Below are 22,034 nucleotides of genomic sequence, written 5' to 3'. Positions count from 1 at the left end.
GGTTAGGACTGGAGAGCGGGCGCCTACGAGAAGGGAGAGCGAGAGCGAGAAGGAGCGCGAGAGCGAGAGGGGGCGAGCGGCGGCGGCGGCGTTGGCGGCAGGGAGGGCGGCGGGAGCGCACAGACACGCACACGCGCACACACCGACACACACTCCTGGGACGCACACCCGTGCGCACACACGCAGAGGCAGCTCGCCTTCCTGCCTGGCTTCCTTCCTGTCTGCTCCGCGCCTGACAGGCTCCTCGCTGCAGCCAGGGGCCGCCCGCACCGGGCCGAGGCCGGGCCGGGCCGGGCCGGCGGTGAGGGCAGCGGGGGCCGCGGGCGGCGGCGGCGGCTCATGCCCGACCTGTCCCTGCGCGGGGCGGGCACCGTGACTCGGCTGGGCCCCCAGCGGCGGGCGATGTGAAGATGTCAGTGGGCTGTGCCTGTCCTGGTGAGTGGGGCGCGCGGCCTCCCGGCCCCTCCCTCCCGAGCCCTCCCTGCAGATCCCTCAATCCTTGTTTGGTGAGAACTTGTGTGGGGGGCGTCGAAGGCATGGCTGTGGTCGGGGTCTGTAAGGGGTGTGTGAGGCCTCAGTTGAGGGAGGGTTTTCCCCAACTGTGTAAATGCGCAGCAGCCCAGAGGCACGGGTAAGGGGTGCTGGAGGTAGGTTGTGTGTGTTTTTTTTGAGGGGAGGTTAATTAGGGAGGGGTGGGGGGGGGGCTGAAATTCCCAGAATTCCAGGGTGTTAGCCAATCAGAAGTGAGTCTGGACTTTTGACCCCCCCCCCTCAGGTCATCATAGAGTTGTGATTGGCTGGTTTGGGTTGCCCCCCCCACCTTTCTTGCTGTCTATTCCCTCATTTTGTGACACCTCCCTCCAGACTGTTTCTTGAGGCCTCTTGTTTTCGGGGAGGGATTGAGTGGGGACCATTTTGCCCCCCTCTAAATTATCCTGCCTGTTGCCAGGGACGGTTGGCCCACCTGAGGGACCGGAGGTCCGCGGGGAGGGGGGGGCGCAGATAATTGGGCCCTTGGGCCTGGCAGCCCTAGTGGGAGGGGGAATGTGGCAGCCCCAGGCAAGCTAGAAAATTGAGTGACTTGTGAGACTTGAGGTAAGCGATGCTTGATCCCAATGAGAGGACTTAGGTTCAGATTCCTGCCTCCCCCCCAAACACATCAACTCTTGCCAGTGACAGCTGGGGTCTGAATTCTTTCCTAGGAAAGGGGAAGACTCTTATCTACTGCCAGGAGGAAGGAGAGGGGCCATGTGAATGGAGAGGGAGTCTTCAGAGGGCCTCAGAACATGGTTTCTACCCGTCCCCACAACTCTGGGTTCTTGAGTTATCTGCAGAACCCCATCTTGTCCCAGGCAGGAATTAGCTTTCTTTTGAAAGTCAGATATTCTTGAATCTAGCCTGGTTTGGATCCTTTGCCCATTCACATGCCCTGTTCTCTGGGAGGCCCATACCCTACAACTGGAAGCCCCCCTTCCCCCCAACACAATCCCCAAGGGAAGCTGCCTGTGCGGAAGCTTCCTTGAAAATCATGTGACCCAGACCAAAGCTGGGCTGGGCTGGGCACACACTTAAAGTGCCTGCTGAGGCTGACGTTTAAGGGGCATGGAGCCCAGAGGGAGGGCTAGTAGAGCTTGAGGATCCTGGAATATCTGGGTGTGGGAACCCCTGGCTCCTGCTGCAGAGGGTGGGGGAGAGGAGGGGAGGGAAGAGCCTGCCAAGCTGGAATCCTGTCTGGCCCCATCACTGCTCCTCCTATCAGCTCCTCCTATCACACATGTTCCTGTGTGTATTTTCTTTATAATTCTCCCATGCTAAGTACCCTGTTCAGACCCATCCATTCTCTTGAGTCCATCCCATGGCCTTGATCGTCCATCATCATACTAAAGGGATGCATAGCTAAAGGGCTGGGTCTTAAATGTTGATTGTTAGTTCCTATGAATGGTGGGCAGAAGGCGAATCTAGAAGAGTTGTCAGACTAGAGGTAGATGGGACGTTGGTCTTGAAGTTGGGTGCGTGGTCCAGTAGGAGAAGGGAGAAAGTTTCCCTCTCAGTCTCTCTGGGAGCAGCATGGGGACAGATGAGGACCTTTGTGTGTGAGGGGGGACAACTTCAGTCAGTGCCCTAAATGGTATGTTCCTTTCGTGTGTCTAGTGATCAGTTCGGGGAGAGCGGGCCTAAGATGGCCAAGAGTGGGGAATCTTTTTCTTGAATGTAAGGAAGTCTCATGATTGATGCCATAAACCATGGTTGGAGGTTAGTCTGCAAGGAGAACCACTTGGGGAGGGGCATGAGTGTCCTGAGGGTGAAAAATGGTAGGATTGGGGTAAGGGAGGGCACCAGGCTTGCATAGGTGTGTGTGAGCACATGGTTGAACACAGGGACATTGTGGCAGCATGTACAGCCCAGGCCCAAAGACCACCGCCCCCAACCTGAGCAGCCCTGGGGTGGGGGCCCAGGCGCCCTGGCAGGCCGCCTGCCTGCTGCCTGTCTGCTCGTCTGAGTCTCTCCTTTGTGCTCTGCTGTCTCCCGGCTCCTCCTCCCCCAGCCCGGCAGAGACAGCACATGCCCCACACATGTGACTGAGGGAAGCCAGAGCACACGCAGACCCACACACATGCACACGCGGAAGGAAACACTACAGGACACACACACACACACACCTAGCTCCCATAGTGCTCCTGGGGTGCGGAGTCGCTTCTGGTGCTTTGGTCAGGAGCAGGGAGAACCTCTGCTAAGGGGCATCACCCTGGGCAGGGCAGGTTGCTGAGGGGGCCCGGGCCTGTCTGGGGCAGCGTGTGGCTCAGAAGGGTTAAGGCAGGGAGGAGTTGGGGGAGGGGAGGAGGCAGCAGTGGTGGCGGCTGGGAGCCAGGAGACGGGGATGGCAGAGCGCCAGGCCAACGGGAGGCCGGGCACAGACAAAGGAAGGGGGGCAGGCACACTGGAGGCCTGGGTCAGGGAGCCCCAGGGGCCCGGGCAGGGGGCAGTGCTGGTACCTTATCCTGTGGGCTGGGGCGGGCTGCTGCCCTTCAGAATTCCCCCCTCCAGAAGGGGTGCTCTGGCCCTTCCCTCCCTCCTCACCTTTGTCAGTCTTTGCTGCTCCCAGCTTTCTCCCCACCCCACCCCCCACCAATTTTAGAGGCTTCTAACTCTGAGTTGCTCTCTTCTGTTGGACCTCTTCTGCCCCTGTGCAAGTGGGAGAATTAAGTCAGAACCAAGAGAGGAACAGACTTGCTAGAGATGGGGAACTAGGAGAGGGCCTGTTTTAAATGATATTCCAGAGTCTGGCTACATCTTGGTGTTTAGGGGCCCTTCTCCCTGAAATTTGAAGAGGCAGACTGGGTGGGGATTCTGAGCTCTGAACTGGAGGCAGAAGCCAGAGCACACACCCATGTCCTGTCCCTGAGGAGACAGTCATTTGGGGCCTGGAGTGACCGTTCCTTGGAGGGGGCAGGCAGAGGGAATGGCTGCAGTGCCCCAGGGCTGGGCTTGTGTGAGTGGGATTAGAACCAGGGTTCCAGCCTCAAGCCCTCCTGTCTCACTGTAATCTGTTCAAGATAGGATAATATTTGACCCGGGATGCTATTAGACTCTCTTAAGGTACTGCCTTGTGAATGTACTTTGCAAAACTTAAAGGCATGAAACAAATGACAAGAATTGTCCTGTCAGAGGGGGAGGAATGTAGTTATCCCAGAGTTGGGCTGTAAATTTGAGAATCAGGGCAAATATCTCAAGTCCTGGTGGTAGGCACTATGACAGTAGGCATTCTGGCTGAACTGTATAGTTTTCAGTATGTTTATGAAAGCCAGAGTGTATCATATGACCAGGCCATGAGGGAGCATGGTGTGCAGATTTCAAAGAGGGTGGAGTTAGTCCTTGGGTAGCGAAGTGTATAGCAGTCTGTCAAAGGTTCAGGAGGTATGATGCAATTTTGGGGTGTGTCTTGGGGATGGGGGCGTGTGTGTCACAAGCCCCAGTGTGTATGGAAATCAGGGTCTGACATAGACTGTGTATGTGTGTGTCTCTTAGGTTTGGGTTTATTTGGAGTTTGAGGTATATCATGGGTTGAAGTGTGTATCAGGTACTGATTTATGTGAAAGTGAAATGGGTTGTTTATGTATGGAGGATGTTCACAGAGCCAGGTGCAATAATATTGTTACTGCACAGTCAACTGGTGTGTATGCCATGAGAAATCCTGTTGTGGGACTGTGTGTTAATATGCTTGGGGGTTAGGGAATAGAAAGCTGAGACTCAAATTGCAAAGTAGTAAGAGGTCCTTACTGCTGCCCCGCGTGCCCCCGCCACCCCCCCCCCCCCCACATAGCGGGGTGTGTGTGTGTGTGTGTGTCTCTCTCTCTCTCTCTCTCTCTGTCTGTCTGTCTCTTGGGATTCCCCCCTTGCTTCGGAGAACAGGTCCTACCCTGGCAACCATATACCTTTTTTGTCCCTGGGGTGTAGGGAGAGGATTCAGCAGCAGACTGGACCCCTTCTGGGGACCCTTAGATGGGCAAGTTTGCCTTCCTTGACTCTAACAGAGCCCCTTTCCCCTGCACCCACGTGTCTCTGGTATGGTGGTGGTGGTGATGTTGGGTGGGGGGAAGGGGGCCTCCCTCAGCTAAAGCAGATCTGTTTGGAACTTAGCTGGGTTGGGGGGCAGGGAACCTGGAGTGTCCCCCTCTCTCCGATCAGTGTTTACAGGCTGAAGTCTGAGTGTGTCTCTGTCAAAAATAACCCCCTGCAGCCTCCCCCCAGCTGCTGTGGATTTCACCAGCCAAGAGTGGCTGCCCAGGCCAGCCTCCAACCTGAAAGATCACTGAGGAAAGGAAGAGAGATTTGGGGGATATTTCGGAGGAGGCTGTTAGATGATACTGGAAATCTCCAGAGAGGAGAGTGCTTTCCTCCATCCTTGCCTGTGGCTTTGGCTCCCCAGCTCACCCCTGAGCACCCCCACTTGGGGCTTGAGGGCGGCATTCCTGTTCCCGGTCCCCACAGGCCTCCCCTCCATCCAGGTCTCTCCGGACCCAGTCTGTTCCATCTCCACCTCTCCGTCCGGTCCCCTGTCTCTCCCAGTCTCTGTCTCTCTTTTGTTTTTCTCAGCAGTCCTCCCTGCCTGCCTCGCGCTCTCTCTCTCCCTCCCTCTTCCTCCGGCCTCGCAGGGAGGGGGGCGGGGCCGGTGGGGGCAGCTCCACCCTCCGCCCGCCCTGGGGCCTCATTCTGAGAGCGGCTCGGGGAGAGCGAGCGGGGAGGGAGGGAGAGAAAGGGAGAGAAGGAAGGGAGCCGGCGGGCGCTACGTGTGTCTGTGCGTGTGTGAGTGTGAGTGAGTGTGAGTGCCGGGCCCTGCCTCTGCTGGTGCCCCGGCGGAGGGGCCTGCTGGCCTGGGGAGAGCGGGCGGGCTGCTTGGAGGCAGAGGCATAGGCGGCGGCGGGGAGAGCCGAGGAGGAGGAGGAGGAAAGAGCGGAGCAGCCATTGTTGAGGGAAACCTTGCAAACAAAGAAGGCTCCGGACTCCCCGCGGCCCCCCGCCCCCCAGGCCGGCCCCCTGGCCCCCGGTCCCTGGCCCAGTGGCCATTGTAACTTTCCCCCGGGGCTGTGGCCGCCGCGGGGCGGACTGAGACCGTGCGTGAGAGTCTTTGTGCAGCCCGCGGAGTGGAGCTCCCAGCCAGGCCTGCCCGTCCCACTCGGGACATGAGCGGCTGAAGTTGACCACCCCCCTCAGGCCTCACCCCAGCCAGGGCCCCTCTGGGCTCCCAGCTGCCCCCCGCACCTCTCCTGGTCCCCTCAGTTCTCCCAGGTAAGTCTGGGCACCCTGCAAGCCTGTTGGGGGTGGGTGGAAGTCCTGGGTCTGGTCCGGGCCTGGGAGAAAGGTGCCCCAGCTCACAGAGGCCAGGGCCCTCAGGCCTGCTGACCTATGGTCAGCCCCCAAAGGGAGGAGGCCTGCCCTCGGGTCAGGCCGGTTACCATGGAAATGCCCAGCTGGAGATGCCCCCCTAAGGCCACAGGATGCCGCTTCCATTCAGAGAAAACTTTACTAGTTCTGGGCTCTTTCTCCTCCCACTTCCTAAAGGCTCCCAGGTTGCCAGAGATGGGAGCCAGGGTTCTGCCTGACTCCAAGACTGGGTGACACATCCAACCCCTCACCCCCACCCCCATGTTGCTACCTCTACCCCTGCTCCTGGGGACAGGCAGCAACAGGGACAGATGGTCTGGGTGATGTTTCCTCCCCTCCTCTTCTCACTCCCAAGCCCTTGTGCTGGGGCTACTGGGAGTTGTTGTGGTTCTGGAGAGATGCTGAGTTTTATTTGTGTCCATTCACTGGATGTGTAAATAGAGGCCCCTGAGCTTTGGGGTTTAGCTCTGCAGAACTTTTACCCAGCCCCAGGTAATGTGCCTGTCATTTCTCTAGTGAGAAACTGAAGCTCTGAAACTTTTTCCAGAGTTAGAGAGGAACCCTGGTGTCTTGCCTCTCATCTCTCTAGGATCTTGAGCTGACACTCAGATTGGGCCAAGGAGCAGGGCAGTAATGGTTTTGTGAAAAGGAGGGCCTAGGTAGAGGATGAGGGCCAGGTCTCCTAATCTAGACTGTTGGGTGTATTGCCCAGGCATGGTTTCTGGTGGGCAACGTGAGCTTTGACTTATTACATGGCCTTATCTATCTGTGGAGTGGCGGGGACTTGGGACTGGGTGGGACTGTCTCTTTCCCGAGGACATATGCTCCTCACTCAGTTCTGACTGGCTTGTGAAGGCTGTGTGTCATGCTGGGAGCCTGTGGATGTGACATCTGAGAGCTCATGTGTGGGGCGAGGGCCTGTTGCAGGCACCCTGATCCTGCCTGGGGCTGTTGGGTTCCAACCCTTGGTAGGCATGTTGGGGCGAGCTGAGGGTGGAAGCGTGCTAGGCAGGATGAGACACACGCGTGTGCAGGTACACACAGGCTCTGAGTTTTGGCACCTTCGGGGACCGTGTAGGGTAGGCCCCTCTGGAACCCTCCTTTGGCCCATGTTGTGAGGAGGGGACCCAGGGGAGAGAATTACATGGCACATGTTGGCACAGGGTCTTCCTTTGTCTCTCCCCCCCACCAAGGAACAGAATAGATTTTGTATCAAAATTAAAGAGGGGGCTCAAATACAGCCAATTCAGCTACCCTTCGAAATGCAGTCAAGTTTGTGGGACAGGAGGAAGCAGCAGTGGCTAGGACTTAGCTTCACTTTCTCCTCCTGTCTGGTGGGGAGGGGGAAAATGGTATTTCAGGGGGACCTGGCTGGCACCCAACTATGAATATAACACTTCTTCCAGTCAGGTAATAATAGTAGAGCAGGAAACTCTGTGCTGCCGTGTGAGGTGGAGAGGGGACACCTGTGCACAGGCATAGATACACACCAGCAGAGACCCTGTCTAGTTACCACTTGCCTCCAAACTGAGCCCCTGAAACCTAGGCTCCTTCCCAGGGGCTTCTTATTTTCTATTTGTAAGGAGAGTGGGATCCATTGGAGGCCCATCTACCTCCCTCCTTCACTGCAAGTCTAAGGAAAGAAAAGGGGTTGAAGCTTTGGGTTTCTGGTTTGTAGACAATACTGGACCATGGTAGGTGTGGGGGAGGGGGTTGGACTGATAAGGGAGTGGCCGTTGGTGGGAGAGGCAGAAGGCCCAACTGGTTATCTAGTGGGCGGCACCCAGCAGGCACCCCCCCCCCCTTATCTTTTTATCCCCTGCCCTCCTGAGACCCTGGGGGTGGAGAAGGGGCAGGGAGTTGGCAAAATCCCCCTTCACCCTCTCCCAGCTCCGTCTCCAGAGTGCATTAGGGGAGTAGAACTACCATAGGATATGGGACTCAGAAGACTAGGCTCAAGTCCTGGTTTTGCCAGTTACCAACTCTGCAAGTCCCTTTGAGCTTTTAGTAGCCTCATTTGTAAAATGGGAATGTTAGAGTCACTTCTGCCGCACAGGATTGTGGTAATGATTACACAAAATAATGTAGATGAAAAGGGAGTTTTCAGAATTTTAGATTCTGATGTTTATGTATTTATCCTATGGTTATTGACATTTCTTCCCAGTTTCAATTCTTTCATCCAGGGCTCAGCCATATGAAGAAATGGGCTCTTGAGTATTAGGACTGAGAACTTCTAGATTGTAAAACAAAATTGGAGCCAGATTTAGAAGATGGGATAGTTGCTCCCTGGGGTAATCTCCCCTTCACAGTGTACTCGGGTGCTCCAGAAGACCAGTTCCTGTGCATACAGTCTTAACAGCCTTCCAGGAGCACTCCCAAGAGGGACTCGGGGGACCCCTTCTTTGTTTCCCTTTTAGGTTGTTCCTCAAAGTCATTCAAGCTGTACTCACCGAAGGAGCCCCCCAACGGCAACGCCTTCCCGCCCTTCCATCCCGGCACCATGCTAGATCGGGATGTGGGGTGAGTTTCTTTTCTACTTCCTGTCCCTTCCCCACATGGCATCCTGCAAGGGGATGGAGTGACACCCCCAAATAATTCCTGTCTTCTACCCCATTCTCATAGCCTTTTTCCTTTCACAGCCCAACTCCCATGTACCCGCCTACATACTTGGAGCCTGGGATCGGGTAAGTGGAGTCCAGTGGGGAGGTTGGTTCTCTCCATTATAGAGGTGAAGGCAGAGGTGGGGAGGGAGGGTCTGCTCCTACTGACCTCCCTTCTTCACTTCCCCCAGAAGGCACACACCATATGGCAACCAAACTGACTACAGAATATTCGAGCTTAACAAACGGCTTCAAAACTGGACAGAGGTATAGCCAGGGGAAAGGAGCTGAGAGGGAGAAGGCCATCTGGGCATCCCTGTGCCATGTCTGCTGATACACGCACCCCTCCCTGTGCTCCTTAGGAGTGTGACAATCTCTGGTGGGATGCTTTCACAACTGAGTTCTTTGAGGATGATGCCATGTTAACCATCACTTTCTGCCTGGAGGATGGACCAAAGAGATACAGTGAGTGGCCTCTGCGGGTCCTGCCAGTTCTGCTATAAAAGTATACACCTCCTGTGTCAAGATGTGGGGCTGGGTGTTTGTCCCAGGGGATCTGTCCTGACAGGGATGTTACCCGTCTGACCGCCTCTGAGAGCCTTCTATCCTGAAGAGTTTGTCCCATCTCTGCAGCCATTGGCCGGACCCTGATCCCACGCTACTTCCGCAGCATCTTCGAGGGGGGTGCTACAGAGCTCTATTATGTGCTTAAGCACCCCAAGGAGGCATTCCACAGCAACTTTGTTTCCCTTGACTGTGACCAGGGCAGCATGGTGACCCAACACGGCAAACCCATGTTCACCCAGGTCAGCACCCAGTTGGATGTGAAACACTGAAGGGCCTAAGTTTGATTCCTCTACTGGCTCCCCAGAATGTACTTGGCTGATACCCAGGGAAGTGGCAAGATATGCAGGGCAGGCAGGCATCCTGCAGTTTTCAGCAGTCATGTATTGAGTTTGTAGGTGACAGTTTTTTGGGTCATGGGGACACAAGTGAACACAAGCCTGTCCTCATGGAGCTTATAGCAGACGAGTGTTTTACTGGCTACATGAGGAGAGGACAAGGATCTATTAAGCATTTCTGCTGTGCGTGCGTGTGTGTGTGTGTGTGTGTGTGTATGGACTGGATTGGTGGGTGTGAGGAGATGGTCCATGTCAGTTGTGCACACCCAAATTTATGTTCAGGTGACAGGAGTGTGTGCAGTGTGAGAGTCATGAGGAAATGGGAACAAGTATACTTTTGGGTGTGTGGGGAGGTGGGCAGACCTGTGACAAGCTTGTTTCCAGGTATGTGTGGAAGGCCGGTTGTACCTGGAGTTCATGTTTGACGACATGATGCGGATAAAGACGTGGCACTTCAGCATCCGGCAGCACCGAGAGCTCATCCCCCGAAGCATCCTTGCCATGCATGTGAGTTATAGGCAGGACCTAAGACACCAGGGCGCGGGCGGGCAGCAGGAAGGGTTGAACCTGGTGTGCCATGTTTCCTGCTGTGGCCCTAGACAGGGTTGAAATTTATCCATCTGAGAAGTGAATTTTTATATAGTAACTCCTCCTCTGTCCGGGGTGTCTCGAGGCTCAGTTGACTGGGCAGGTAAGCAGGTGCTAGTATTCTTACCTTTCTTCTCCAGGCCCAGGATCCCCAGATGTTAGATCAGCTCTCCAAAAACATCACCCGGTGTGGGCTGTCCAATTCCACTCTCAACTACCTCCGAGTGAGTCTCTGATCACCTGGTTTCTGCCCCATCCCATTTGGTCTCTGCTCCACGCCTGTCCCCTGACAAGCCACCAACTGGTCTCCCCCCAGCTTTGTGTGATACTAGAGCCCATGCAGGAGCTTATGTCCCGCCACAAGACCTACAGCCTCAGCCCCCGTGACTGCCTCAAGACCTGCCTCTTCCAGAAGTGGCAGCGCATGGTAGCGCCCCCTGGTGAGTGCCTTGCACCTGCACCTGCTCTTTCTAGGATGTGATGCTGCTCCCCAGGGCTGTATCTCTTAACTCCTCACGAAGCCGTTTCCTTGCTCCTGGGTCTGCAAGATTGGGATAAGGGTAGGCTCAGGCTCCTTAGGAGCCAGATTGGGGAACAGGGAGCCCCGGGCCCTACCCTTCCTGAGTCTCCTTTCCCTGGCACAGCGGAGCCTGCACGGCAGCAGCCCAGCAAACGGCGGAAACGGAAGATGTCTGGGGGCAGCACCATGAGCTCGGGGGGCGGCAACACCAACAACAGCAACAGCAAGAAGAAAAGCCCAGCCAGCACCTTCGCCCTCTCCAGCCAGGTACCTGTAAGCATCTCGGCTTTCTTCTCTCTTCTGGGCTGCCCCACTGCTGACCTCTGACTCTTGACCCTGTCCCACCCTGAGCTCACTAGCACACGTAGAAGCAAAGACAAGACAGTTTTTCCCACTGGGGGCTAACTCCTGTCTGAGAGTCCTTGTCAGTCGTATGCATGGCTGTGGTCACATAGACTCAGACATAGCAACAAAGGACACAAAGGGACGGACACAGCCATGGGGACATCTGGACATAAAGGACAGACAGTTTAGGGGCACACAGACCACCAGAGAGACACATACTGACATAAGGACACACAGACTTAAATGTGTGTGAATCTAGAATACACACACATGCACGTGCACACAGTCCCCCCGCCACTGGTGTTTTTGATCTGCTCCCTCTCTTACCTGTGGACAGAAGTTTAGGAGCCCCCTAAAATTTTGGAGAGATGGATTAGGGAGCTGGTGGAGTAGATCGACTTCTCCCAGAATCCAGTGGATGTGGGTTAAAGGCTGTGATTCTTTGCAGTCTTTCACTTGGGAGTATTCTAGGGGCTGAGGGTGTCAGAGGAGATGGGGTTGTAAACTGGGATATGAGCGGGTGGGTGGGGGTTGAGTTTCCTGGGTGGGTATTGGGGCTCTGGGGGAATCTGCTGCCCTGGGCTGGGCGAGCCCCTGCCCCGATTATGTTTGGGGACCTCCGCCACTCTCAGGATGTGATGGTGGTGGGGGAGCCCACCCTGATGGGCGGGGAGTTCGGGGACGAGGACGAGAGGCTCATCACCCGGCTGGAGAACACCCAGTTTGACGCGGCCAACGGCATTGACGACGAGGACAGCTTTAACAACTCCCCTGCCCTGGGCGCCAACAGCCCCTGGAACAGCAAGCCTCCATCCAGCCAAGAGAGCAAATCGGAGAACCCCACGTCACAGGCCTCCCAGTAAAGGCCCCACCACAGCCACCTAGCGCTCTGCCTGCCTGCCCCACCTCTCGCAGCCCCAGGGAGCAGAAGACAGAATGAAGAGACTGAGCATCTGAAACGGGCAGCCTCATCCCCCCACTTCAGGGAGGAACTGGACTCACTGGGGGCAGGTGCCAAGATTGGTCCCCCAGTGGCCCTGGGCTGGGGCTGGCCTCTGCAGAGCCTTTTGGGGGAAGGGGGGCCTCATGCGGATGCCTCCGTGGACCCTGGGCCTCTGAGAAATGTCCTGACCACCCCCCCACACCCCCCGCCCAGGGCATTTGCCTCCATCCTCACCCCAGGTTCTGGGTACCCCCATCCTCCTGACTCCACCCCCTTCAAGCCCAGGGTTGTCTACACCCACAGCCCTTAGGGACTTAAAGTCATGGGGCTTGGTTGAATGCCCCTTCCCCAAACCCTCCCTTTAGGTGGCTGGTAGTAGAGGGGTAAAGCTCTGGACTCCTCCCTTCTGCCACCTATCCCAGCTCCAAGTTTTTTAAAAAATAATATTATTAAAAATGTAAGTTTTAAAAAAAAATCACTCATGCCCCCCCTCTTCCCCTTATTAAAGGTCCAGCTACCTCCCTTTGCCTGGCAGATGGGGAGCTTAGAGCCCATGTGGAGGAAGGGGGCTATGCATTACCATTTGATAACAGTTTGAGAGCTTCAGACCAAGGAGACACTTTGCCATCTCTCTTCCCTTCTCCTCCGGGGTGACTGGAGTGGGGAAGGCACGCCATGGGGCAGGGAGCCATTGATGGCCTCACCCATGTGACAACCCCCTGCTGTTGTCTTTGTCTCCCTCCTCTAGGACTCTGGCCTGCCCTCCTAGTGCTTGTGACTCCCTCTCTCCCAGTCCCCACCCCCTCCCTCCACGGTGTGTATGTTCTTCACAAGCCCTCCACTAGAGCAGCTGTCTGCATGGGGGGAGGGGGAGGCTCCCTCCCTCAGGGAGTGTGGAGGGAAGGGGAGAGCCTTGTTTGTTACTGTGTTTTTTGTTTTGTCTCAGTTGGGCAGGCATGGGGGTGGAGGAGGGGGTTCATCTACTCTCCAGTACTCTCCTTTCCCACCTCCTCAAACTGCATATTTAGTCCTCCCCTGCCTTCAGAGGGGTAGGAGCCACTGAGGATGTCCCCAGCTCTAACCCACCAGGGAGCAATAGGCATTTGTCCTCCAGCTGAAGTAAAGGCTCTTCATCTCCCAATATCTCCTCCCTCCCCTTCTTCACAGAAGGACAGGGGAGGCAGCCAGGATCCTCAGCTCTGCCTCACAATTGGATGGATGTGTGGAGGCTCCGGGCCCAGGGTGAAGCCAAGAGCAGGGTCCCATGAGTCTGGGCCCAGCTCTGGCTTCGCTGCCTTCTCCTGTGGCCAGTTCCAGAAGTGTTAGCACCACCTCTCCCCACTTCCTTCTGGATTTGGGGCCCCCCACATCCTGTTTCCTCCACTCCAGCTGCCACTATTGGAAGGGTGTTGTGTCAGGAGCTGAGGGAAGGGGTAGGGAAGATGGATGTCCCACCCCAACTGTAATGCCTTTTTTTTTTTTTTTTTTTTTTTGGGCCATTTGAGTCATGTATGGTATCGATCAATAAAGAGACTTTTTGGTTTGAGAGTGTCTTGGTTGGTCATTGTTGCCTATGTCTCAGTCCAAGGCAGCCTTTTCCCCTCCTTCCCACAGCCTCTACAAACAGCCACTGGGGAGGAGATAAGAATTGTGAATTCCTCCCCCTGCCATCTCGCTTTTCCCTTACTCTTCTGGTGTTGCTCTTCCTGTTTCCCAGGCGGTCCCTTCCCGGATTGCTGTTCACACCCCTAACTCTTCTGGTCCTTCAGAGGCAGGGTTCCTGGGATAGATGGCCTTGAATTAGGGAGCCAGGGGTGGAGTGAGGGAAGGGGTTCTCACCTGGTAAGCAGCTTGGATTGTAGGAGCTCTGGACTATTAGACTTGGTCTAACGGTCTAATGCTCGGGAGACTCAAGCCTGTTTTTGTCTGTAAGCTTCCTACCCCTACCTGGCCTCTAGCTTACCAGCCCAGCTGAGCTCTGCACTAATCTCCCCAGGAGTGAGGACCCTGGGTGGGAAAGTAGGAGAGAGTAAGGCTGTCTCCTTGCTGACTTTGGGTGGAGGCACAGAGGGAGGAGGATGCTTCAGTGCTAATGCTCAGGATGGCCTGAAGCTCCACAGAGACGAAGGAGGAGGAATAGTCTCAGACTCATTTCCAGGTGGTGATGATTCTCCCTTACTCACTTCCTCTCCCTCTGTTCCAGAATATTGGCAAGGTAGGGAGACCCTGCAGTGGGTTCGGGATGGGCTATTAGCACCTGCAAAGTCTGCTACCCAATCTCCCTCATTTTTGGGGAGGGGTGGGGGACTGTGCCGCCTAGCGTTCAAGATCAACTTTTGGGATCTTAAGTTTCCTGACCAGGGATTGAACCCAGGTCGTGACAGTGAAAGTGTTAGGGATTTCCCAGTATCCCTCCTTTTCATCCCAGACGGGAATCTGGGGCCTCACTGTTCCCCTATTGTCTCTGGATCTGAAGTAAGGCCTCAATAGACCTGCACTTCTGCCCCCACCTCCAAGCTTGCAGGAAGAAACAAGAGCAAAGGACCTTCCGGCCCAGCCCCACCCTCCAGTCCGTGCAGTTACCTTGGCCCTGCCCCGCACCAGCTGAGCTCCTTGTTGCCCCAACACCTCAGAACTCCAAGGCCTGCATTTGTATCCATGCACACACACACATACCACCCCTCTGCAGGCCCGATCTGACTGAAGGACATTTACCAGCGGTCTATGACCACCAACTCACCCTGGAAGTCCTAGGTGATGCCTGTCTGCAGTGTGTTTGTGTCAGGCACTAGGTAACATCTGGCTTTTTTGCCTGAGTGTGAGCTAGTGTATGTAGTAACTTCTGAAAGAGGGCTTGGATATGTGTATGTAAGGGAGTCTATGAATAGGTGTGTGGGCTTGTATATGCATTTATTTATGATGTATGTCTTAGTGGATTCATTCATTCAGCTAATAGGCATTGAGGCAACTCCAGGTGCTAGGGACGTGGTGCTGAACAAGACAGAGAGGGCACGACCACTAGGTGTGATTGGCAGCTACAAGTACATAAATGAGGATGTACTTTTGAATGCATGGCTTGGCAGTATGATCATGTTGGGTTATGGGCCTGCCAGGGTGGGCCTGTGACTGGGTTTCAGCACGTGCAGGTTCCCATTCTCTGTGTGTGTGTGTGTGTGTGTGTGTTTCTAAAGGGGAGGTGGGGGTCATGGGGAGAAGTAGATGGCTAGGCCCAGACTCTGCCCTGCTTGGGGGAAGGGAGTGGGCCAGAGAGACAGGAGAACCCACTTTTTGAACTCAGGAAACAGTGACCAGCGACTTCCTCTGGAGCCCTAGCTCTGGCTCCTCCCTGTTTGCCCCAGCGGCCCCTCTGGGGAAGGCCCTTGTTCAGGAGGCATTGCTGGGGAGTGGGGAAGTAAGAAGTCCTTCAAAGCTGTCATGTCCTCTGTTCCCAGGTGCAGTTGAGGGCCTTGTCCCAGGCCCAGAATGATGCTGGAAAATTTGTTTCAGCCCAACTGGGTATCCCAGCCTGGCCCTACTGCAGAAGCCCAGGCCCTTACCCCCAGATCCCAGCTCAGCCTGAACCCAGCTCCATCCCCATGTTTCCTAACCCAGTCCCATCCAGCCTGATCTCCAGCCCCCATCTCAGGACTGCTAGTTTAGTCCAGTACAATCTCCAGCCCCTTTTGTACCTTTAGCCCAGTCTAGCCTGACCTTTGACCCCTTTCCTAAAGGTAAGACTCAGGCCCAGTACATTCTGACCTCCAGCTCCTTCCCCTAAGGTGAAAAGTTTGAAGCTGCCCTCCCAGGGTCTCCCTCGCATCCCTTTTTTCACAAAGTAGGGCCTCATTTTGGGGCTTGGTAAAAGTAGAGGTGAGAGAACAGGATTAGGAAATACAGCTGGGATGAAAAAAGGTAAGGGCAGGGAAGGTGGGGTTGAGGGGCAGGGGGTACCAAGGATGGCACAGGCTGAAAAAAAGGAATGTAAAATGTGAGTCAGCAGCCCCGGAATTCCAAACTGAATTTTGAAGATGGTGGTTTTGGCCTCCACTGGACCCAGCTCCCCAGTATCCAGAATGCTTACAACTCTCTACCATGTGGCCACAGTCCCAGTCTCTCTGGACCACCTCTGAAGCTCCTTCTCACCCCATCCTGAGGTCTTCAGTGAAGCAAAACAGGAAATGAGTGGCAGACCACACACCCTGCAGTTCCTAGCCTAGAGAATGGGGGGAACGGAAGCTGACCCGCCTCTCCAGGTTCCTACTCCACCAATTCCAGGACCCTCTTTCTGAAGTAGCTAAACCCTGGATTACTCCCATCCCTGCTTCCCCACCTCTGTGCCACCAGCTCACCTCTCCAGGAGAAGAACCTAGAGACAGTCCCTTGAGAAAAGCCCCAGAGAGGCCTGGAAAGGAAGAATCTTTCCCCCACGACCCCCAAACCAGTGAGGCTACCTGGAGGAAGTAGGTGTAATTTCTTACTTGCCTTTAATGGTTGTCAGCTGCACAGAATTAGATTAATTATACCCTTGTTTCATGACACACTCTTCATTGCCCTATGCACAGAACACATTTGTTTAATTACAGTACTGTCATAAGAACTTACCACATGAAAGCTAAGATCTTGGTGATACCTAAACTCCATCCTTCTCCCAAAGTATCCACCATTCCTTTTTCCTTTTTATTTTTTTCCAAATTTTAACCTTTCTGGTGAATAGTGAAGGGACTTAGCCATACATATACATGTATCCGTTCTCCAAACCCCTCTCCCATCCAGGCTGGCACATAACATGGAGCAGAGTCCCGCGTGCTATACAATAGGTCCTTGTTGGTTATCCATTTAAAATAAAGCAATGTGTACATGACCTTCCCAAAGTCCCTAACTATCCCTCTCCTTGGCAATCATAAGTTCGTTTTCTAAGTCTGTGAGCCTCTTTCTGTGTTGTAAGTTCACTTGTATCATTTCTTTTTAGATTTCACATATAAGGGATGTCGTTCAATATTTCTCCTTTGTCTGACTTTACTCAGTATGAGTAAATGGATGCATGTTGCTGCAAATGGCATTATTTCATTCTTTTTAATGGCCACATAAGATTCAATTGTTTATATGTACCACATCTTCTTTATCCATTTCTCTGTCAATGGACATTTAGGTTGCTTCCATGTCTTGGCTATTGTAAACAGTTCTGCAATGAACATTGGGGTGCATGTATCCTTTCGGATCATGTTTTTCTCTGGATACATGCCCAGGAGTGGGATTGCAGGGTCATATGGTAGCTCTGTTCTTAGTTTTTTAAGGAATCTCCATACAGTTCTTCACCGTGGCTGTACCAACTTACATCCCCACCAACAGTGTAGGAGGGTTCCCTTCTCTCCACACTCTCTCCAGGATTTGTTGTTTGTGGAATTTTTTGATGATAGCCATTTACTGATCAGTGTGAGGTGATATCTCATTGTAGTTTTGATTTGCATTTCTCTAATAACTAGCGATGTTGAACATCTTTTCATGTGCCTATTGGCCAACTGTATGTCCTTTTTGAAGAAATGTCTATTCAAGTCTTCTTCCCACATTCTTTGAATAGGTTGTTTGTTTTGATGCTCTTCAGCATCATAAGCTGTTTGTAAAATTTGGAGACTAATCCATTATCAGTCACATCATTTGCGAATTTTTCTCCCAATCCGTGGATTGTCTTTTTATTTTGCTTATTGTTTTCTTTGCTGTGAAAAAGCTTTTTGAGTTTATGTAGGTCCCATTCTTTTTTCCTTTTTATTAGCTTATCTCAGCTTTATGTATTCCCAACTTTTTTTAGGCTTTTTTAAAAACTTTATTATAGAGTAATACTGAGTATGTAGTTTTCGGCTTCTTATTATTTTTTCTTAATATACTAAGATTCATATTGCTACATATTCCTGAGTTCATGCATTTTGATGGCTGTGTAGTATTCCATGTGTGACTATACCACAATCTTTCATTCTCCTGTCTCTGGACATTCTATCATGATTTCTGCTATCATGAAGAGCCCTCCTAGGAAAATTTTTATTTCTTTTTCCTGTTGTACATGTTCGGAGTTTTTCTTGGTTATATATTTAGGTGTGATCTCTGCAAATTCATGTTCCCACCTCTGAAGCTCAAATCTGAGTGCTTTGCTTTCACTATGACAGAGGATCTGGGGTTAACTTGAAATAAAGTTCAGACATTTATTGAGCACCTGCTATCTAAGGTATTCTCACTATATTCATTCATTCAGCCAGTCATGCTACATTTAGTTAGCATATACAACTTGCTAAGGACTGGAGATAGAATAGTAGACAAGAAAACATGACTTATGAGTTGGGTGGGGAAATAGATATTACACAAATGGTTGCATACATATGCAATTACAATTTATATACAACTGAATTGTGCAGGTTTGATTATAATATAGACCTAATTCATTATTTTTAATAAATGTTAAAATATTTGTTTTTGGCTGTGCTGGGTCTTCATTGCTACACAAAGGGCCTTCTCTAGTTGCGGAGAGTGGGGGCTTTTCATTGTAGTGTGCAGACTTATTGCGGTGGCTTCTCTTGTTGTGGAGTACGTGCCCTAGAGCATACAAGCTTCAGTAGTTGCAGCTGGAAGGCTGAGTTGTTGTGGCTCTCAGGCTCCAGAGTGCTGACTCAGTAGTTGTGGCACATGTCCCTAGTCACCCCAAGGCATGTGGAATCTTCTGGAATCAGGAATCAAACCCACGTTCCCTTCATTGGCAGACGGATTCTTAACCACTGGACCACCATGGTCGTCCCTAGAGACACCTAGTTTAAACTTGTGTGTTAAAGAAGGCCTCTCTGAGGCAGTGATCTATCACTGTCAGCTAAGACTTGAAGAACTGGGAGGACTTGGCCAAGTGAAGAGCCTGGGCCAATGAGGAAGAGGATTTCAGGTGGAGGAAATAGGCCCTGATGCTGGGAAGTGTTTAGTGGTTTGGGAGAATAGAACACCCATGGGTTCTGAGCTTGGTGAGTGAGGAGATGTGGTGGCAGGAGAAAGAGGCTATGGCCAGATGGGACAATGCCATGGTGTCGATGACGATGATGATGATAGCAGTTAACACTTATTCTGCACAGGTATTGCGAGAAATCCTTTATATCAATTATCTCTTTGAAAGCTGACCACTACTCGTGTTGTAGGGACTGTTGTTATCTCCCATTAACAGGAAGAAACTAAGGGTCAGAGAAGCCAAGCAATTTGCCTAAGCTCACAAAGATAGCAAGGATTTTGAATTTCCTCCAGATGTAATGGACTGTCACTGCAGGGTCTAAGGCAGGTTACAGTTAAGACCTGGTCCCTGCCCTCCTGACACTCCCTGAACAGGGGAAAATCAGACCTGACCGCAATCTGAGTAAAAGCACACCTCAGGGAGCAGGAGTAGAAACCTGTGACATCCTTTAGACTAATAGGGAGAGAAATCTCTTTGTGTTGACCAAAGAGATCTGGGAAGACCTCTTGCTGAAGGTGAAATTGGTTGTGATTGTGGGAGGGAAGTGGACAGGTGACAGGTGATTTTGTCAAGAATCGACAGACATTCTAAGGGATGGCTTTAGGGAAGGTACTGAGATAGGATGGTCAAGGGAAGGAATAGCGGGTGCTTTGCTGGATAGGAGAGAAGGAATCAGCAAAACTGCTCTTCATGGTCTTTCTAAATTGTACAGTTTCCAATGACAAGTTGAGAAATTTATTTTTTCTTATTGTATTTTCTTTTGGGGGGCAGTGTCCTAATTGCTAGGCCACCAGGGAATCCCCAACTTGAAAAGTTTAGACTTAATTTTATAGGGAGTGGGAAGCCACCAACAGGTTCTGAACAGAGTGACTTAGGTATTTTTTTAAAGTAAAATTGGTTTGGCCTGATATATAGAACTAGAAAAGGGGGACCAAGAAGAGGGCCATGAAGTCCATACTCTAGCAACTTAAAAAACCCAAACAAAAAGATCCTAACTTAAAAAAAAAAAAATCCTAACTTATCATAAAATAAATTGAACAAGATTAAAGAATTAAATGGAAGCAAATAAAATTAGAAGGTAATAAAATGAAATAGTATTCACCAACTTTCTAGAAGTATATGGCAAAGTATAAACTTGTAAGATTTTAAATACCATGGAAGAAATCAGAAAGGAAAGAATGAAATAAAAAAAGGAAAAGTGATCATTTTGACTGCAAATGTATAACTTTGGTATATGTGTGTATAAATAAAAAAATAGATCCTCACTCCCTACCCTCTACCACGGCCAAAAAAACAAATGGGTGCACTGGGAAATATATTTGCAGCAAATATGATGATTTACAATCTTTTTGTACAACTATTAATGCAAAATAGTTTTTAAAAAGAGGCTCCTCAATAGATAAAAGGGTAAAGGACAATTTCAGAGGAGGAAGTATCAATAATAAGACTAAAACACATAGAAATATAGCAATTTAAATCTATTTAAATAGTATGACCCTTTTTGTCTATTAAAGTAACAAAGTTTTTTAGTAAATTAAAAAATTAATATAACTGCTTTATTGAGATATAATTTGCACACCATACAATTCACCCAGTTAAAGTGTACACAATTCACTGGCTTTTAGTATATTCTTAAGTGTTGTGCAAACATCACCAAAACCTATTTTAAAAACATTTTCATCATTCCCAAAAGAAAACCCATACCCAATAACAGTCACTCAGTATTTTCCCCCACTATCCCAGCCCCAGGAAACTATTAATTCACTGTATGTCATTTTAAGTTTACCTTTTCTAGGCATGTCATATAAATGGATTCATACAATATATGGTCTTTTGTGCCTAGCTTCTGCCACTTACCAGAATATTTTCAAGTTTCATCAATGTTGTCTCATGTATCACTGTTTCATTTCTTTTTACTGGCAAATATAATTTTTCATTGTATGAATATACTACATCTTATTTATCCATTCATCAGTTGCGGGACATTTGGATTTTTTTCTTCTTTTTGTCTGCTGTGAGTAATGCTGCTATGAACATTTGCATAGACATATTTGATTAGATACGTATTTTGATTTCTCTAGGGTATATACCTAGGAGTGGAATTGCTGGATCAAATGGCAACTCTATGTTTAACCTTTTGAGCAACTGCCAGACTTTTTTCTAAAGTGACTGCACCACTTTACAGTTCCATTAGTAATATATGAAGATTCTGATTTCTTTATATCCTCCCCAACACTTGTTATCATCTGTCTTTTTTTTTTAACCGGAATCATTCTGGAGTGTGCAAAGTACCATCTCATGATGGTTTTGATTTACACTTCCCTGATAACTAATGACATTGAGCATCTTTTAATAGCCATTTATGTATCTTCTTTGGAAAAATGTCTATTCAGATCTTTTGCCCTTTTAAAATTCTTTGAGTTTTTTTTTTTTGAGTTATAGTTAATATACAATGTTGTATTAATTTCAACTGTACAGCCAAGTGTTTCAATTATATATATTCTTTTTCAGATTATTTTATTGAGTTGTAAGAATTATTTATATATTATAGACATAAGTCTTTTATCAGATATTTTATTTGCAAATGTTGTCTCCCATTCTGTGGGTTGTCTTTTTGTTTTTTGAGGGTGTTTTTTAAAAAAATATTTATTTACTTGGCTGCACCAGGTTTTAGTTGCAGTATGCAGGATCTTCAATCTTTATTTGGCATGCAGGATTTTTAGTTGCACCATGTGGGGTCTATTTCCCTGACCAGGGATTGAACCCGGGACCCCACATTGGGAAGTCCCTGACGGTGTCTTTTGAGGCAGAAAAGTTTTAAACTTTGATGAAGTCCAAATTATTTACTTTTTCTTTTGTTGCTTGTGATTTTGGTGTACTTGGTAAACTTTGCATTGAAGTATAACATACAGAAAAGTACACCTATCATAAAAAGACAACTTTACAAATTTTCTCCAATTGAACACACAAACTGAACCAGCACTGAGATCAAGAAGTAGGACATTACTAGCAACCTAAAGTCTTCCTCATGCCCTTCCCCATCATTTTCCCTCTCCAAGCATAACCACTGTCTTATTTTTTAATGCCATGATTGGTTTTATTTGTTTTTTGAAGTATATAAATTGAATCATACTAAAGAGGCAAAGATTTTCAATGATCCTACCCAATACTGGGCAGGATGTGAAGAGACTTAGAATCTCATATACTTTGAATAAACTAATCTCTCAGAAAAGCAATTTGTATCATTGTGCACAACCTTTGGCCCACTAATTTCATT

The 22,034-nt window shown here is 50.5% G+C and overlaps 1 protein-coding gene across 4 annotated transcripts; it reads left to right on the top strand.

Annotated features, from left to right (window-relative positions):
• Positions 1-282: 282 nt before the first annotated feature.
• LDB1 (LIM domain binding 1) lies at positions 283-13,329 on the top strand. Of its 4 annotated transcripts, none has more exons than XM_061162454.1 (11): positions 283-435; positions 8,301-8,403; positions 8,523-8,567; positions 8,678-8,750; positions 8,846-8,948; positions 9,117-9,289; positions 9,770-9,892; positions 10,114-10,197; positions 10,290-10,413; positions 10,618-10,766; positions 11,471-13,329. In XM_061162454.1, exons 1-11 carry the CDS (start codon positions 411-413, stop codon positions 11,699-11,701), a joined length of 1,233 nt encoding a protein of 410 aa, XP_061018437.1. In that variant the 5' UTR covers positions 283-410; the 3' UTR covers positions 11,702-13,329. The 4 variants fall into 4 exon arrangements, with proteins under 4 accessions (XP_061018437.1, XP_061018438.1, XP_061018436.1 ...); XM_061162455.1 differs by having other exon boundaries at positions 8,675-8,750; positions 10,618-10,760; XM_061162453.1 differs by having other exon boundaries at positions 284-435; positions 8,675-8,750.
• Positions 13,330-22,034: the final 8,705 nt, after the last annotated feature.

Source organism: Dama dama, chromosome 15 (genome assembly GCF_033118175.1).
Source record: "Dama dama isolate Ldn47 chromosome 15, ASM3311817v1, whole genome shotgun sequence".
Lineage (NCBI taxonomy): Eukaryota > Metazoa > Chordata > Mammalia > Artiodactyla > Cervidae > Dama > Dama dama.
The sequence above is the reverse complement of the archived record's forward strand: the minus strand, read 5'-3'. Positions and strand labels throughout refer to the sequence as shown.